Below are 19,423 nucleotides of genomic sequence, written 5' to 3'. Positions count from 1 at the left end.
TTCAAAATTTCCACTTCTGAAATCATTAATTTACATTCTCTTAAATCATTTAAGTTCTCTTGAATAATTCATTTTTAATTTAATCGTAAGTTTACAATAAAAAATGATGTCAGACTCGGGATCATCTAGTAGTGAAGATGAAGAGCCTCTCATCAAACCTGAGCCGGAAATTGGTTCAAATTTAAAAAAATTGCTCGAAATAAACAAGAAGCTCAAACAAACTCTTCAGGAAAACGAGAAGAAACTCGAAAAGAAAATTTCTTTTGAAGTTGACGAAAAAGAGCTGCAAAAAGATACTAATGAAAATAAATTACAAAGTGAAGGCCAACTCATCCAACCAAATGATCCAGATAACGGTATCGCTGCACCTTATACAGATGATAAGGAACCGCTTGATTCTCCAAGTAGTTTGGTGTTTCTGAATAGAAATTCTTCATCGGAAAGAAGTCCAGCTAGAAGGAATACGGACATCCTTGACAGTGCGGAGGTCAAGGATTTATCTTGGGCCCAAAGGTAAAATATTTTTATCTATCTATTTTAAAAATATATTTAAGAGTAAATTTGAAGTCAGTTATTAAAAACAAACATTTTATATTATTTTTTAACATCTCATCAAAGATGAAGAGGAATATGAAAGTCCAGGCATTTACGGGGCTGACGACCGTCATAGGCTAGTTAAAGCTATCACTTTACACACGTGTAACATTCACCAATTCTACCCATTATAGACAACCACACTACTCAAATTCTTGGAAATTCTATATTTATGAACCGATTTAGAAACCTTGTTCTTGAATCACTAGATAAATAATATGAAAATAACTCCGGTAATTGGAGATAATCCAGATTTTGTGAACAAGTATTTGGACACACTCAACCAATTTAAAATGTAATCGTTTCTATTGACAACACAAAAATTAATAATAAGTGTTAGGCCAGTTTCAAAACAAACGACTCATAAATAATATATTTAACCCAAAATTTAAACACATAAAAAAATATTGTTTGATCAAAATTTCATATATACTAAAGTACATAATTCACCGATTGCTTTGAATTTTTCACGCTACGTTGCATTTAAATACGCTGAAGCCAATGACGGGTGTTTTTTTTAAACTGAGATGGATAAATTTATGATTTACTTAAAAACGGTTTTTTCATTGCGATGGCAGCACCACCTGTTGAATGTAATGGCAATGCATATCCAAATGCCAACCCTGATGTATAGAAGTGTAGCATGACGTTGTCAAAAGAATGATGAAAATAGACTGAATACACGCTAACTCAGACAAATGTGCGGCAAAGCGATGAATGATAGCTATTTGAAATGGATCTGGTTCTGTTTGTATGATAATTTAGGAATATTTAGAATACTTGAATGTGGTCTGATCAGGACTCGAAATAATCGACGGCCGTGTATGCAGAGATGCATGAATGATTAAAAGGCGACGAATGTCACCTTTTAATCATTCATGCATCTCTGACTTCAAAGACACAGTGGTGTGGCATTTTATTCTCTCTGCCTACCCATGCGTGAAGGGGCGTGATGGAACGTTTTTAAATATATTTTTTAATTTTTTATTATTTTTATTATTTTGTATGTTTTACTTAGTAAAAACTACTATTTTTTAAAATCTATTGTGCCCCGTGTTTTGATACATTCCGTATCATTTTCAAACACCGTTTTAATTATACATGGATAGATTTTACCACAAAGTGACTGCCGAATCAATTAATGAAATTTTTATTATTATTTTCTTTAGAGGGTGGTTTGATACAAAGTCGATTTCTTTAAGGTTCAAAAATATTTATGTTTAGTAAGAACCTTATAAATTGCTTTTAAATGTTATTTCTATAAATCATACGGATTCCGAACCGATTCTTGCCTTATCCTACTTTGCGGGATACTATTCCCCAGCTGGGATTTATATTTCATCATTTACGTTGAGTTCATCAAAGATATTACTGATATTATCTAAAGGTACCTAGAATAATACTCTACATATATCAAATTTCGTAATCGATTGTTTTTCCATTATTATTTGATAAGCGTGTTTCAAAATGTGTACATCGATTTATCACATTATAAATTAGTCATGTATTATTTATAGTGACATTAACGCAGTTATGAGTGTTATTTTAATAGAATCAATATTTATTTTATTTATTGTTTCGGCATTAACTTGTGGTAAGACATGTTACAATGATTAAAGAAAACACCTCGTTTTTTACCACTTGAGTTTTATTATAGACTACATGTTTCAGAATTTAAACTTCCATCATTCAGGTCTGTATAATAACTATTATAATAATAATAATAATAATAGTTATTATACAGACCTGAATTATGGAAGTTTAACTTCTGAAACATGTAGTCTATAATAAAACTCAAGTGGTAAAAAACGAAGTGTTTTCTTTAATCATTGAATCAATATTTAATTTAGGGTTATCTGTGCGAGTGTATAATCAAATATTTTATATATTTGATCAAAGTAATGCGCAATGAAGCTCAATAACTTATTTTTATAATCTAAAAAACAATTTAAAAACGAATCTACTATTAAAAAATCCATCGCAAAATTGAGGTACGAGAAACAAATATGTTTTATCATTCGGCCACGGCATCCATTTTTCCATGACTCACGACATCAAAAAAAATGTTTTCACCAATAAAATAAGATTTTTCATCTAACTAAGTAAGTAATGAACCATCACTTTTCTTCAGGGGTAGGCAGAGAGAATGGAACGCTACAGCAATTTGTCTTTGCACACAATCTTCAGCTCTTTCACATTCGTGCTTTTCTTCATACATACCCGCCGATTATTCTGACATCTGACTTGACCACATTCAAGGTCTCCATCTTAAAATATTTGGGGTCCATCTTTTGGAGTCCTGTCTTACAATACGTCTTGCCCATTGCCATTAGAGTCTTGCCACGTGGTCCATGATATCCCCTTTTTTGGTTCTGTTCCTGGTATCTTCATTTTTTTTATCCATCAGGCTTAAACCAAGGATGGATTTTTCCATGGATCCTTGTGTACACTTGAGCTTCTCTGCATTTTTTTTGTCAGAGCCATAGCCTCAAGTGCATATGTCGCTCACTCCTTTCAAGAACGTCATAAATCAAAAATCGTCAATTTTCAATTGTGCATGTTTTAAGAATGCCCAAAAATGTACTATATCCCAGCAAAGATGGCATATTTTTAACTTAATATTTACCCGCTACAGGGCAGAAAGTGTTGTTTTTGCATTTTGAAGAAAATATATTGTTTTATTATTTTTTTAAGGATACTAAATATTTTTCAAATGGAGAAAAAACCTTCAGGTTTTACCTAAAAAGATCTGTTGCACACTAAAAAGTTTAATAAATGGCTTGATATTTATTTTTACACGTAATACATTGCTTTATATTTTTAAACTTTAAAAACGTTTTCCTGAAAAATCTTTTATTTTTTATTTATGACGTTCTTGAAAAGAGTGAGCTATGTGTTCACTTGCAGTATGCAGGATTCGTACACTTTTCTTTTCAGACAGGTCGTATTCTCCTTATTTTGTAGAATTTGTTTGAGTTACTGAATACTATATTATTGTACCACACAAAATGTTGTTCTTATTTTTAAATATATAGATGTCTAGAAAGCGGATCGAGTCCCGAGGCAACTTGTCAGCAGCTGAAGTTGTCGGTCTGTCATATTGCTGCATTCTTCGGGGACAGTGGAATCATCAATGAGGTGATCAGGATCAAACCCAGCCTCTTCAAGAGAGCAGACTCTTCCGGACGAACGCCAATCCACTTCGCGGCTTGGGATGGTCACCTCGACTGTCTGGCCGTTCTCCTGGGTCTGCGAGAAGGACAACTGACCCTGGAGAGGACTGGAAGGAAAGATAAAAAAGAGAAAAAGGAAGCCTTGAAGGAGATCAAAATCACCGAAGAAAAGCTACATGTACTTAATTCCGCTAAAGGAGAAGTCGTTGATGTCTTTAATAAAAATATCTGTGACTCCAGTCACAGTTGTTCTAGTATTTCAAAAATTGTAAGTATAATACATATTTTTAAAAAAATCCATTGTATCATTACATTACACTTATCTTATTTTTTACCAGGATTTTTAATAAAAAATTAAAATAACACAGCATAAAAAAGAGAAAAAACCAGATTTTTGTTTCCTGTAACTGCAGACAGTTGGTAGAATTCCATATTGAATTGTTGGGTAATATATCCAAAATAAAACAAGGCTTGTTGGATTGAATTCTACATTTATTTATGTATATGTTAATACGTGACGCGTTTCATCTTCTTAAGACATTAAACACACCCTTATGTGTTTGATAATGTCCTAAAAAGACGAAACGCGTCACGTATTAACATATACATAAATAAATGTAGAATTCAATTAAAACAAACATTGTTTTATTTTGGATATATTACCCAACAAGAGATTTTTGTTGTTTTTGATGTTTTAGACTTTTTAATTGAAACGTTTTTAGGCATTGTAAGTCAAATTGACCTGGATCAGACGAAAAAGTGAAATGCTTCTACTTCTCTGAATTCAACCTGCAGTTGAAAGGAAAGAGTAAAAGAGTCGTTTTTAATATCCGTCACATGCTTAGTAGATCGTCTACGCACATGCGCCGCGTGTACTGCGTTAATACGTTGCATCAGTAGTACTAGTAGACCCTTGCATATTATACTGTACATTAGCTGAACACGTTCAAATACTGATTAGTTAATTTTCATCATGTGGTAAATAAAAATAAGAAAAATACAAGTACATAAAGGATGCAAGCCTTCAAAAAACGAAAAAAAAAACAAATGATCTACAAAAACGCTTCAAAAACTACATTCTGCCTGTCCGATGGTCCACGTTATTCTTCCATAAAACGCTCCAGACTAGAGATTCGTTTTGGGTTTTTGTTATTTTTAAACTAGGAATTTTAGTTTTTTTTAGATTTCTTATTGAAAAATAGTAAAATATTTAATCTGTTAAAATACAAATAAGTCTCTTTTATTCATATGTTATTACATTCAGTTGGTAAAGAAAAAAAGTGGTTTTAGCTCGACATTGTTTGGAGTGGGTGCACTCCTTTACACATAGCGTGCGCGAGGGTGCAAAGGGATAGCGTGGTGGGGATGCTCTCTTGTGGGGCTGATATCACGATACAAGACGCTCTCGGAAGAACACCCCTAGATGTCTGTGGTCTTGCCGTCAAAGAAGCCGGACTTATACCACAAACTAAAAACAGCAGGTAAACATAACATTTGAATCCATTAACGTGCGTTAACGAGAAGTATATTATTCAAAATCCTCGAAATGCATACCAAGTCCTACCAAAATCAATTTTTAAATAGAGCCTGCAGATATATGCAATGAAATTCTTTATCAAATTATTAAAGAAAACACAAATTTTTTTTACTACTTGAGTTTATTTTATGACGACTTTCATAAAATAAACTCAAGTAGTTAAAAAATTTGTAGTAAAACTCAAGTAGTAAAAAGTTTCGGAAGCTAAGCTTCCATCTTCAGTTTACATTTAGAACTGAAGATGGAAGATTAGCTTCCGAAACTAGTCGTCATAAAATAAACTCAAGTGATAAAAAGTGTTAACAAGTGTTTTTAAAAAAAAAAATTCCTATGTCTTACTTCAAAGTAAATGCCGAAATAATAAATAAAATACTTTTTTTATAAAGTGTTTAAGAATGAATTCGTAAAAAATGTAAGTTGTGAGATTCTGCCTCTGAATGCGGAATTTCAACATTGACGTGGTCATTTATAAGAAGTATAAATAATGTGTCACAGCGAAGCTCCTTTGAGGTAGTATTTTACGAAAACGGTACAATGTAAATTATATTTTTTTATTAAATATTATTTATTAAATTGCTAAAAGTAAATCAAGGTAAAATTCATTTAACTGTTTTTTAGCATCTCATGTTTCACATCACTTTGATTTTCAAGATTTATAAAACATGTAATTTTTATTCCAGTTTCGTACGGATTATCGAAAACGTAATCAAGTATGGTAAACACAGAAATACAGAGAGAGACAGATGGCTGTCAAACCAAGATGGGACGTCTCCCTTACACATTGCAATACTATTCGATAGCAAGAAGGCTGCCAAATTGTTTTTAGACATTAGAGCAGCTCCAGAACTAATAGATGAAGATGGCCAAACTCCCCTTCACTTAGCTGTGCTGCTGAAACGCTTAGATATTCTGAAAGCAATAGCTAACTCTACACAAATTAAATACAAAAATGGTATAGATCGCTTAAATAGAGATCAACATACGCCGTTACAATTGGCTATTTTGAATATGTGGTACGAAGGAGTGTGTATTCTTTTGGATGCCAACGCGAGTGTAATTGTACAATCGAATGACGAGAGAAATTCGGCATTGCATTTCGCAGCGCAAGTTGGAAGTTTGGAGATAACAGATAAACTTATTGAGAAGCTTACGAATAAAAAACAATCGATTGACTGCAAGAACGCCTTGGATGAAACTCCCCTGTTTGTAGCCATTAAACATGGCAATGCGAGTTGCGTGAGGTGCTTCCTTCACGAAGGTGCCTCGTATAATATTGATTTAGGAGGTTATACAGTGTTGCACAAAGCCATCGAATCAGATAACATCGATGTCCTACTTTCGCTTTTAGAAGTGGAAAAAATCTACGATTTCCTCAATATCACGGATAGTCAAAACGGCATGACACCTTTGCACTGGGCTGCGTTTAAAAATAAACCAATTTACACCCAGAAGCTTATCGATAAAGGAGCTGATATTTCATTGAAAACATCTAACGGGATTACACCACTTCATATTGCGGCAAAAGAAGGCAACGATGGTGTGATTAAAGTTATTTTGGAAAACGATAAAGATCACCATCTTGTCAATTCCCTCGATGACGAAGGCTGGTTGCCTTTCTATAAAGCAGCGTACCATTGTCAGAGAGATAGTATAGAGCTGTTCCTTGAAAACGGGTCAAATCTATCTGAAGTGGTCCCTTTGAGAGGCGGAAAAAGAAGTCTGATTATAAGTATAATAAAAAATAACATGCCCAGGTCAGCGGAATACCTGCACCACATTTTCAACAAGAGGTTGACACAAAATAATTTTAGTTTGGACCAATCTGAGTGCGAAGTTACGTTTGATTATTCCATCATAATGCCAGATAAAAGTGATGACGGATTCTCACAAATGGAAGCGATCTCTGCCCTCTTCAGCACTGGGACTAGCTTTCAAATAAAAAAACTCATCCTTCATCCGTTTATAGAAAGTTTCCTACACCTAAAATGGAAGGTTCTGAGATGGTTCTTCTTTGTCATTCTCGGAGTATACATGTTCTTTGTGTTGTTACTCACTGATATTATAATTAACATGTACGAAGAAACATACCAGAATGCTGTATCACCATTATTTTTGAGGATCAAACAGGGCTTACTGATTGTTTTAATAGTGATCATATTCTTATTGGTAAGCATTCTGAATTATTATTTATAACTAGCTATACCAGTCACGTGTTGCTATGGCTCATTCTAACTACATGAAAAAGAAAAAGAAGAGAAATCACATATTTCTATTATGTTTAATTTTACAACATTTTGAGTGTGTCCAAATACTTGTTCACAAAATCTGGATTATCTCCAATTACAGGAGTTATTTTCATATTATTTTTTGACATCTCATCAAAGATGAAGAAGAATATGGAAGTCTGGGCATTTACGGGGCACCAAAACCAGCCTATGACGGTCGTAAGCCCCGTAAATGCCCAGACTTCCATATTCTTCTTCATCTTTGATGAGATGTCAAAAAATAATATGTTTAATTTTACCCATTTTTGGCCAAATCCATACTTCACTTTTTTCATAAGGGTTGGTACGTTATGCACTGCTAGTTTAGTTTTCTCTGATTTGCGTTTGCTTCTAACAAATATTTTTACTGTGCAATTCACTCTGTTCCCAGCATCTACAATTTTTACAATATATTTTTATCTTCTCATCTCTTGTAAACATACTTTCTTAAAATATATTTCATTACAAATATGTCATAAAACAACCATTAAATTATTGATTTTTGCTTTTTTTATTATATACAAAAAATGAGAAATTAAGAATGGTCAATTTGCGCATAAGGATAGGGATTCATTGTTCTAGTCGCAAAACAATAATCATAAAAATTTGATGTATTAGCTTGTGTTGTTTAAAATTTAACTGAATATTTTACATATTTTTCAGGAAATTCCCTTCTTGCGACTAAAGCGATGGAAGTACTTTAGAAGATTGGAGGGTTGGATAAAACTAAGTTCTGTTGTTATGGCTTTCTTCATTGTGATGATAGACATTAGTCCCTACGGACACACAGTTTCCAGACTGGTGGTAGCTGTAGCCCTTCTGTTCTCTTGGATGGAAATAACGATCCTACTCTCCCGATTCCCAGAATTTGGTTACTATTTCCAAATGTTTGCAACAGTTGCAGTCAGAGTCGTGAAAGTAAGATGTTGTTCTCACCAGATTTCTAAACATGTGTGTATGGCTTCTGATTACTGGTAAAAAGCGATTATTGGGTAATATATCCAAAATAAAACAAGGTTTTTGTTGGATTGAATTCTACATTTAATTATGTATATCTTAATACCTACGTGACGCGTTTCGTCTTCTTAGGACATTATCAAACACATGGGTGTTTGATAATGTCCTAAGAAGACAAAACGCGTCACGTATTAAGATATACACGAATAAATGTAGAATTAAATCCAACAAAAACCTTGTTTTATTTTGGATATATTACCCAACAATTCAATATGCAATTCTACCAACTCTCTGCAGTTACAATAAAAAAGCGATTAGTTAAAATCACTCATTTAAAAAAAAAACTTTACTTGATAAATCCCAGATTTGAATAATATTTTTTTTATTTTTTGTCCGCCTCCGTAGTGTAATGGTCAGCACGCTCGGCTACCGTTCTGAAGGTCCCGGGTTCAATTCCCAGGGGGGGTAAATAAATATAAGTGATTTTTTTCACTCTAATATTTATTCAATATTACCCTGGACTGGTACCTGAAGCGGAGGGCTGATCACCTTTCCTTCATGTTTTGACGATCAAGATTACACTGTGTTTATATGATACAGTGCCCTATGCACCATTGGGCACGGATAAGGGTTAGAAGATTGTATAATATTTTCAAAGTAAACCTTAAATTTAAAATGAATAGATATTACCACAACTTGAATCCCGAATCAATTAATGATTTATTTATTTATTAATTGAGTAAAATCAATAAAACACGTGTTTACCATATCACGCATAGCAATTAAGTACTCCGCTTCAAGATTCAAGCGATGATTAATTAGTTATTTCTTTCAGGTATTCGCTTTGTTCGGTTGCTTTGTGATCATCGGATTTTCGCTGATATTTTGGATATTAATTAGAACCAATACCTCTTTCCTAAGCCCATGGGACTCATTAATCAAAACGGTGGTAATGATGACATCAGAGTTCGATTACTCCTCAATGATGGAAGAAGGCACTGGAAAAATCGACCAAGTTGTTGTTCAACTGTTTTTCATAATCTTCCTCGTATGTGTGCCAATCGTACTGATGAACCTCTTATTGGCTCTGGCAGTAAGTGATGTCAAGGATCTTGAAATTGAAGGAAAGATTGACAGGCTTAGTGAACAAGTAGACTTTCTCGGTAACCTTGAAGTCTTGGCCAGAAATATCCTGTCTAAGAAGTTCACAGTGAATAGAAACTGGAAAGTGGAAAGGAATATCACAGTTTATCCTGGAAAACCTTACTGGGATCCAAAGAACAGATTCCCTAGAAATATAGTGGAGTCGATCTGTGAAAATTTGAACGAGAGGAAAGGGCTTGATGAGAAAGAAAACCAGCTCAAGGAATTATTGAAAAAAGTTGAAGAGAACATGATGTTTATACAGAAACAAGAAATTATTAATCACAAGCGTCATATGGAGATAACAGACGCTCTTAAAAAACTCTCTACCGAATTGGAAACCACTAATAGTTCGACTCAAGCGAGAAATCGGTGGCAAAAACTATTTCAAATAGGATAATCATCATCATCAATTGTAAATTGAATTGTAATAAAAAAATCAAACTATAATTTATGTATTTTATTTTATGAACTAATCATTCATACATTCTACATTATAAAGTACGTTTTGCTATTTTGTAGAAAATATTATTCGCTATTTCCCAATAACGTTTCTTTAAATAAGTCCATTTTATTAGTCATTGCTAAGCTCAACTTTATGTTCTTATGTTGCATCTTGAAATTTTTAAAAACATTCGTTAGAGAATTTTGTGCACAACGTACAATAAAAAAGGCACAGCATTTCACGGAACACTTCAACAAGAACAAAAAAATAAATACAATTCAAGTAACTTCAATTATTTTTTAACATCTCATCAAAGATGAAGAAGAATATGGAAGTCTGGGCATTTACGGGGCTGACGACCGTCATAGGCTGGTTTAAGTGATCACTTTACACACGTGTAACATTCACCAATTCTACCCATTATTGACAACCACACTACTAAAATTCTTGGAAGTTCTATATATGTGAACCAATTTAGAAACCTTGTTCTTGAATCACTAGAACTTCACTAGAGACATCTATTGATGAGATGTAAAGAAGCTTTTTATTAAGCAGAAACTCTATGTTCTCTCTAATAATAATATGAAAATAACTCCTGTAATTGGAGATAATCCAGATTTTGTGAACAAGTATTTGGACACACTCAAAATGTTGTAAATTCAATTAATTTTTGTGGAATTATATATTTTAGCTATTCAAAATATTTGCAATATCGTATGATAAATATTTAAAAATTCTTTTTATTTTGTTCAAAACCAATTTGTGGGGTAAATCTTGTAATACTCCAATTATTCAGGTAATTTGGGGTAAACCTTTTATTATTAGTATTATTTATTTGAAATATACCCTCGATATTTGAGAGCAAATATCTGTATTCCTTATCATAAAGTTATTATATTTTTTACTATTTTGTTACACATTTTGGCTCTCGTGAACAAATAAAACAAACATTGTAAAAAAGGTTGACAACAGCCTTTTTTCAAAATTTAACCCTCAGATAATTTTTGCTGCCAATTTAAATTCATACAAAAACATTATCCTTAACTTTACCTCTCAAGTGTAATAGATTATCAGTAAAAATAAATCCCTTTTTATTACTAACGAATACTCATTTTAAAACCACTAATATATTGGTTTTTGTATAATCTTATATTTTGGCAAAAACATACATCAAACTCATTAAGCATCGTGAGTGGAAATTCGTCATTGTATAGAAAATATACGTCAAACACATTACGCCCACTGGAAATTTGTGTATGTACATTTGTAAATTTGAAACGACTTCATAAATAAAATTTGTTGAAAAAAATAACGTGCGTTAAGTTAAAATTTTAAGGTAAGAGTATAATTTAAAAAAATGGTAATTGAAAAAAGACGAAAATAATACATAAAGTGCTTAACTTAATTCTACAATATGACATTATAATCCAAGCTCATAATATAACCCCAACCTTAAGGACTTAATTCTCTAAAATTACTATTTTGAAAATATGACAAGACGAGTAAGATACATAAATAAGAAATCTTGATTGATATAAAATATTAAATCCATTGTATATATTGTTGTATCTGTTATATTGTTTTTAGGGAGCAACCTTATTCATTTATGATCAACTATACACATTCACTTTCATTTTAAAGACAAACTAAATATGCTTTATATCCTTGTACGTAATAGGCAAGGAGAATTTTCTAAGGCAACAAAAAAATATAAAAAAAAAACAAAAACAATTTTTTTTAAATTGATTAAAAACGAATCTTTCAGGGAGGGTTCAATTTAAAATTCACGTATCGATGTTTCAATAAAAAACAATAATGATGCAATAGTTTGGGTCATGCAGTTTCTAAACTATCAAGGATCGCAATAAACTTCAGTATTATGGCCATTACGTGACATGTTGATTTTGAACATGACAGTACGTTTCATCACTGTCAATGACCGACATTACAAGCGCAGTAGTCGACACAGCAGTTGCTTAGATCAGTGATCTCCAAACTTTTTGACCGCGTACCCTTATGACGAAACTAATCAGTAAACTAATCAAATAAATATTTTATTATTCACATAATTACAAATTTTAGCTAAGTTTTCTGGTGCCAAGCGCATATTGGAATATTTATTTATAAAATTACATTAATTAAAGAAAATTGATAATCAAATATATGGTTGAATGATGTGGTTTGTTTCAGATCTACCCGTTTCCATATTAATATAAGTATTAGTATGTATACATGTATGAATGTATAAATTTAAAGTTACCCTGGACTGGTACCTGAAGCGGAGGACTGATTATCTTTCTTTAATGTGTTAACGAGCAAGATAACACTGCGTGCATATGTAGTACCCTATGCATCATTAAGGTGAGGATAAGGCTTTGAAGAACTTGGAGATGTGTATGTCCGTGTATCCAAAATAAGTTTCTATGATGAAAAGTCACGAGTTAAAACTATAACTCGTCCAACTTGTCGAAATCTTATGAAACGTACTCTGTTTGTAAAAGAAACGTCGTCTATGATTGGAAGTCATCGTGAATCTGTGTACTTCTTTCAGTATTTCTAGGAGTTCTTACTATTTTGTAAAAAGTATGAGAGTACCTACATAAAGTTTTTGAAAAGAAATGTAGCATGTCCCCTAGATTTTTCTGCGAACCCCACTTTGGACAACACTGAATTAGATTGACCAATATACCAAAATTACGTTTTAGGACTCGAAGCGTAGTGATCGAGTTTAGGACACAGAGCCACTTAGGCAGAATTACATGAAAATGGCATCATTTTAATTATCAAAAATAATATTTTTGTAAACTTAAGTTATGTACTGATATTTCTTGGTGGAACTGCATTTTATAGAATAAAATAACAGGAAGAAGTTTTATCCACATGAATTTTATTTGTCCAGCAACCGGGTTTTGTAGTAACCGACTGAAACATATTATTATTATTATTATTATTGACATAAATTGTATACATTTATTTAAATAACAATTTTAAACATACTTAAAAAAATGCAGAGACCCACCAAGCCACCTTGTGTGTCTTGTCGGTGGAATTCTTTTTTAATACATTTTTATTGGTTTCAACTATTTCAACCTAATATACATACAAAAAGAGAGAAAAATTAAGAATATAAATATTTAACAGTTTTGATAAAATTAAGTCTTGATCATTTACCCATTCCTTTATTTTGGCTTTGTTCCATATTTTATTTTGACCTCTAACATCCGTCGGCAACAAATTAAAAATGTTCGGAACGGTATATTGCAGTGTTCCACTCCCATATTTATTGATAATTCTTGGGACTATCAAACCTTCGTTGTGTGTAAATCGTGTATCAATGAATGGAAACAGTGCTCATTTTATCATTTACCTCACGGAAATGACAATATAGATAGAATATTAACATATTGAATACATATTGAGGTGAAAAACTCATTTATGCATTTATTTAGACCCCCTGAGAATCTAAGACTTCATGTTTGATTATCAAACTCTGTTAGCGCTAACACTACAAAGAGTAACCTTTTACAATCGCTCGCACAGGTATTAATCACAATTTATTAGTATTGTTATCAACGAGTATTTTTAGAGCATTCTATACTCGAAAAAAGTGTTTTTTTTTATAATTTACTATTAAAACATAATGTCTGAAAAATATTTTTTAATTACGCAAAATGTAAAGAATTGCTTCATCACACCCTTATCCGTACCCCTATGGTGCACAGGGCACTGAATCATATGAATGCAGTGTTATCTGGATCATTAACATATGAAAGAAAGGCGATCAGCCCTCCGCTACAGGTACCAGTCTAGGGTAATATTGAATAAATATTAGAGTGAAAAATCACTCATATTTATTTGACCCCCCCTGGGAATCGATCCCGGGACCTCCAGGACAGTAGCCAAGCGTGCTGACCATTACACTACGGAGGCGGACGGATAGTATTACTTAGCAGGAAAAAAGTTCTGGAAAAGTGAGAATTCAACCACTTGAACTCCAATCACTCATTGCGAGATCTAAATTCGAAGGAAAATTTGTTACGTGAGTACATTACTCATCTAGATTTCTGTCTACCAGATTCTAACAAAAATTCAACCAACATACCGAAGGAATCTAACAACAGTGTATATAGAAATTTCAAAATTAATGCAATATATATGTTTAATTATAGTCAGAATAGTTTACGTTACACAAGTGTACAAAGCGACTACTTAAGCTGGCCAAATACCAGATCTATATAAAATAAAATATGAAGATATATGTATATCTTCATATTTTATTTTATTTGTTATTTAGGAATTTATTTTGTGGTGTGACACGAAGAAATTATACACAAAAATATTTGTTTTTTACCACTTGATTTATATTTACTTTAACGACTAGTTTCGGAAGCTACAAATGCTTCCATCTTCGGATCTGAATATAAGCTGTAATTATAACAGAATTATATTAATTTCTTATATTCAGACCCGAAGATGGAAGCATCTATAGCTTCTGAAAGTAGTCGCTATAATAAATATAACTCAAGTGGTAAAAAACAAGTGTTTTAATTTACAATTTCATGTTTTATGTTTATAAAAATATCTTTAAACCCAAATTTTTAAATAAATTTTGAAAAAAAAGGTAAAAATGTTAAATGATTTTAAATGTTAATATTGTAGTCATACAGGAGAAAGTGACCAAGTTAATTTTTTTACAAAAACACGATTATTGACTATTTGATGTCTTACAAGCTTAAAATTGCCCTGAAAAAATCCCAAAGCTATTTTAAACTTGTAAGTATAAGATATTGACTTGTTAAAATGACTAACTGCATTGATGTTTATTTTCTTGCCAAGCTAAAGTGACTTAAATGGCCCTCCTGAAAATTTTACGTTTTGTTAGTTGGTCACTTTCTCCTATACGAGTACGATTTATTGAACCTCTGTGAAAAATATTTAAATGATCATCCGAGTTTTATCAAGAAATATATTCCCTTTGTATAAATTCATTCACGATTTGTACCAAGAAAGATTCATTTCATTCATCAACTCATTTATTTTCAAGTTCAAGAAACCCTCTTTGCATTTAAATTATATCTTTCTTACGGAAAACTGTCAGAACCTTCGGTATTCAAAATGAACGAATTTTCATCGAGAAAATTCGATTACTTAATCAGGAATGTTTCTGAGCTTTGTAAAGAAAATATAAATCAATTAATTGAATCACGTTGTTCCTATCAAAACCAAAAAGACTTTAAAAGATATAATTACTTTAATTTTATAATTTACAGTTATGTAATAATATACCAAAATTAGACAGTACGAGTATAATCAGTTATATTATAATCAGTTATAGCAAATAAAAACCTATCAGCGGAAGATAAACTGGCAGTGCACAACGGAGTCCTGGTTCCAACTCTAATGTATGGAAGTGAAACATGGAGTTGGCAAAAGAAGGATGAAAGTAGACTGAATGCAGTCGAAATGCGATCTCTCAGAAGAATGTGCGACAAAACGATGTATGATAGATGTGCGAATAGTGAAATAAGGAAGGAATGCAAAGCTGAGATAAGCATTATCGATAAAATTAAGAAAGGTGTGTTGAGATGGTTTGGACATGTGGAACAAATGAGTGAGGAAAGAACGGTAAAACGGATTTATGAGGCGAATGTTAGTGGGAAAAGAAGCAGAGGAAGACCGAGAAAAACATGGCACGATCAGGTATGCCAAATACTTGAAAGTGGTCAGGTTAGGAGTCTTAACAATCGGCGGGTATGTATGAGGAGATGCATGAACGTGGAAGAGGCGAAGAATGTTTGCAAGGACAGAGTGTATAGAGAGTATTCTCTCTGCCTACCCCTGCGGGGAAGCGGCGTGATGGTATATTAGTTAGTTAGTTAGTTACGAGTATAATAACGTTTTTGCCATAAGTATAATGGCAAAAAACGTTAACTCTTAAGTCCCTGTTTGAATCATCCCTGTTATTTAAAGCTTTTGGCCTGCAAAAAATATCCGCAATTAAACTTAAAGTAGAAATTATTTTTAAAACCACATTAATATGACATTTCAAACTACTTTTTAAATTCTGTCAGTTTATAGAACGCTGAAAACATTATAGTGTAATTAAGTAAAAATTGCATATTTTCGAGTTAACATTTTTTGCCATTACACCAACGATAGGTAAAACGATACACTCGTTACTTGATTTCAGAAATATCCTTAACATCCTTACATACAAGTAAAATTTGTAATTTTTAATGTACTACCTGTACCCGGACGTACGTTGCTGCATCTCAATTGATAGAAAAGAATGAAAATAGAAAAGACATTTTATATATGTAAAATTTCAGAATCTTGTGAAACAATGAAAATATTAAATATCTATATAACATCAATGTAATCATAAGCAAAGAACATGCTAAGTCACATTGCATGAGCCATGAGCATTGGCGCTGCCATCGGGGTAAAAAATAAGCTGTTTCAAAATATGATTTTACCCGTCACAAGTTAAAAAAAAACACCTCCAACAGGTTTATAAAAAAAACGTGCGTATTCGAATATAATGTTAGTCTAAATTTTAAAGTAATCTATGAATAAGTTTAGACGGTATAAGATTTTGAATAAAAGAACATTTACATTTTTGTTGTTGTTTGATTTTGTTGTGCAGAAAGTTCTAAACTTAAATAAATAGCTTTTCTAATAATCTTAATCTAAATCTTAGTGATGTGTAAGAAGGTACATATATTATAAAAAAAAAAATTGGTGTGTTGATATTGTGTATGAAGAAACTTGTTTTCTTAATAAATTTAATTTCATTATTTTTATCTTTTACTTTCTGAGGCCAGAAGAAATCCCAGGATAATTTACTTATCATTTACCTTTTCTTCTGTAAGGAGCATTTTGGGATAAATAAAATAACATGTGATTTAAAATTAAATTATTGTATTTTGTATAAAATTTTACAGTGATGACATAATTTGGCTACTTAGGAAAAAAATAAATTATTGTTATTCAGCACCACTATTGAATCACCAAATACCAACTCATCCAAATAATGCTGACGAGGTAGAATAAAGAGATTGGATATATTTAATTAAACATACCTTTATTTTAGTCACTGGTATTTAACAATATTACATAATGGCAAATGAGGCACTTTTGGTGTTGGAGAAATTAGTAGAGAGAATATCTGGCGATCGGGGATGAGTACCCAATAGGAGATGAGAATCTAGCGAGAGGTGAAGAGTAAGCAAGGGGAGATCCGGCGTAGGCGACTGGGCCAGCGGAGTATGCGAGTGGAGATCCGAGGCGAGCTGAATAGGCTAAAGGAGCTCCGGAATAGGCAATTGGACCAGCGGAAGAATAAGCAAGTGGGGCATCAGCGGAGTAGGCGACTGGGGCAGCAGAAGAGTAGGCGACTGGGCCAGCCGCGGAGTAGGCGACTGGAGCAGAAGCAGAGTAGGCGACTGGGCCAGTAGCGGAATAGGCAAGAGGAGCAGCAGCAGAGTAAGCTACTGGGGCAGCAAGCCGAGAAGAATACGCGAGGGGAGCTGGCGCAAATCTAGCGTCAACAACAGCAGGAGCACCCAGGGGAGCAACGGTTCTAGCAGCAATGACTCCAGGACCAGTTACGACTGGAGCAGCCCTGGCGTCAATAACTGTTGGACCATTGGCAATCACTGGAGCAACAGGGGCAACTGGGGCAACTGGAGCAACAGCAGCGACTAATCCTTCCTTCCTCACAACAGCGTTGAATCCGTTGATTGGATCGGCTGTGTAGTCGACGATTCTCCTGGTCCCGTCGGCCTCCACGAGGGAGTACTGTCCTGACACGACATCTCCGTCCCTGGATTCCTGGTGCGTCTTGGAGTCTCCGGTCAGGGAGTCCTGGACGTCGTATCCATAGCTGTACTGGGGATGAGGGTCGTATTCAGAGTCGACGGCGTTGACCACGGGAGCCACTACTCCGGCTTGGGAGCTTACGGCAATAGCAGCCAGGACGAGGAATACCTTAAAACAAAAAAATAAATATAAGTACTTTTAGAATTCAATGACCACTTTTATTTTAAAAATATAAGTATAGGCAATTGCTATGCAATACTTCATACGCCTTTGTGGATTACTAGGTTTGGTTTTTTTTTTTCGAAAAAAAAATTCTATAAGGCTGACTCTATAGGTAATTGGCTTCGGAATCTAAGTATACTCAGCAAACAAGCTATGTAAACATAATAATAAATATATAAATATATATATTTATATATATATATATATATATATATATATATATATATATATATATATATATATATATATATATATATATATATATATATATATATATATATATATATATATATATATATATATATATATATATATATATATATGTATATATATATATAAAAATATACATCTATATTCGAGCAAATAAATGTATGCGTATATATGTCTTATACATCGACGAAGAAATACGTGGGAAGAGAATATGAATTTATGGATAGATGCGGAAATTACGACTGGTCATTGGCTAGTTCAAGTGATCACTCTACACATTGTATTTCATTCACAATTCAACCTATGACTGTAGCGTGGAAGTTTAATCGTTGGTATAACATTCACCACTATGCCAACGAATGAAATTCTATACTACAGTCAAAGGTTAAACTGCGAATCTAGCACAATGTGTAAAGTGATCACTTGAACCAGACAATTACAAGTATTAAGCTCAGTAAATGCCTAACTCTTCATATTCCCTCCCGCAAAGTTTTCCGCCTCTGTTGAGACAACAATTATAGTAATAGAACAAAAAAAGTTTATTTTATTAAAAAATAAATACTTTTGTAAACGGAAAGCTAAAACTTTTCACATTTTTATATTGAAACTTGCGCACATGATCACAGAAATACTTATTACGCTTTTTAAAATAATTTAATTTTAATATTATTTTTATTTTCCAATCCGTACCTTGAATGCCATTTTCTTTTAGTTTAGTTCACACTCTTAGGATGCAAGAAACTGAAGTGATGCTGAACCCTTCTCAGGTCTGGTTTATATACCTGCCCGACTACCCCCTCCACCACTCCCACCCCCTGCACCCTGATCTAGTTATCAGCAGGAAGTTTCAACACGCACGATGGCCAGCGATATGTCAACTGGTCATAAGTCCTCAATTGACGCATTACTTGGCAAATGAGGAATCCGAGAGTGAAATATTTTAACAGTAGCTACCTCAAATGTGAACTGGTTTTTTGCGAAGTTGTTTATTTGTGTCTTTAAACTATATCGATTGTATTTTAGTCGAAGGCAATGCAAAATATCTTTAAGTAAAAGC

At 33.0% G+C, this 19,423-nt stretch overlaps 2 protein-coding genes across 3 annotated transcripts; one reads left to right on the top strand and one right to left on the bottom strand.

Moving 5' to 3' along the window:
- LOC148302782 (transient receptor potential cation channel subfamily A member 1 homolog) lies at positions 1-10,093 on the top strand. 2 transcript variants are annotated; one of them, XM_088271025.1, is made up of 6 exons: positions 1-513; positions 3,630-4,035; positions 5,058-5,248; positions 5,985-7,470; positions 8,232-8,486; positions 9,361-10,093. In XM_088271025.1, the coding sequence occupies exons 1-6, from the start codon at positions 104-106 to the stop codon at positions 10,066-10,068; spliced, it is 3,456 nt and encodes a 1,151-aa protein (XP_088127151.1). In that variant the 5' UTR covers positions 1-103; the 3' UTR covers positions 10,069-10,093. The 2 variants fall into 2 exon arrangements, with proteins under 2 accessions (XP_088127151.1, XP_088127150.1); XM_088271024.1 differs by having other exon boundaries at positions 8,232-8,519.
- Positions 10,094-17,017: 6,924 nt separating this feature from the next.
- Positions 17,018-19,117, bottom strand: LOC148302781 (uncharacterized). Its single transcript, XM_088271023.1, has 2 exons — positions 19,057-19,117; positions 17,018-18,102 (listed from the first exon to the last, which is right to left on the bottom strand). The coding sequence occupies exons 1-2, from the start codon at positions 19,066-19,068 to the stop codon at positions 17,266-17,268; spliced, it is 849 nt and encodes a 282-aa protein (XP_088127149.1). The 5' UTR covers positions 19,069-19,117; the 3' UTR covers positions 17,018-17,265.
- Positions 19,118-19,423: the final 306 nt, after the last annotated feature.

Source organism: Brachycentrus maculatus, unplaced genomic scaffold, assembly GCF_059751285.1.
Source record: "Brachycentrus maculatus isolate JH-2025_06_01 unplaced genomic scaffold, ASM5975128v1 h1tg000411l, whole genome shotgun sequence".
NCBI lineage: Eukaryota > Metazoa > Arthropoda > Insecta > Trichoptera > Brachycentridae > Brachycentrus > Brachycentrus maculatus.
The sequence above is the reverse complement of the archived record's forward strand: the minus strand, read 5'-3'. Positions and strand labels throughout refer to the sequence as shown.

Excerpts from the sequence above, each read along its gene's own strand:
- LOC148302782 (XM_088271024.1), top strand. The coding sequence starts at position 104 with ATGATGTCAGACTCGGGATCATCTAGTAGTGAAGATGAAGAGCCTCTC. Across the intron at positions 514-3,629 it reads GATTTATCTTGGGCCCAAAG|ATGTCTAGAAAGCGGATCGA; the intron begins GTAAAATATTTT and ends TTAAATATATAG. Across the intron at positions 5,249-5,984 it reads CCACAAACTAAAAACAGCAG|TTTCGTACGGATTATCGAAA; the intron begins GTAAACATAACA and ends TTTTTATTCCAG.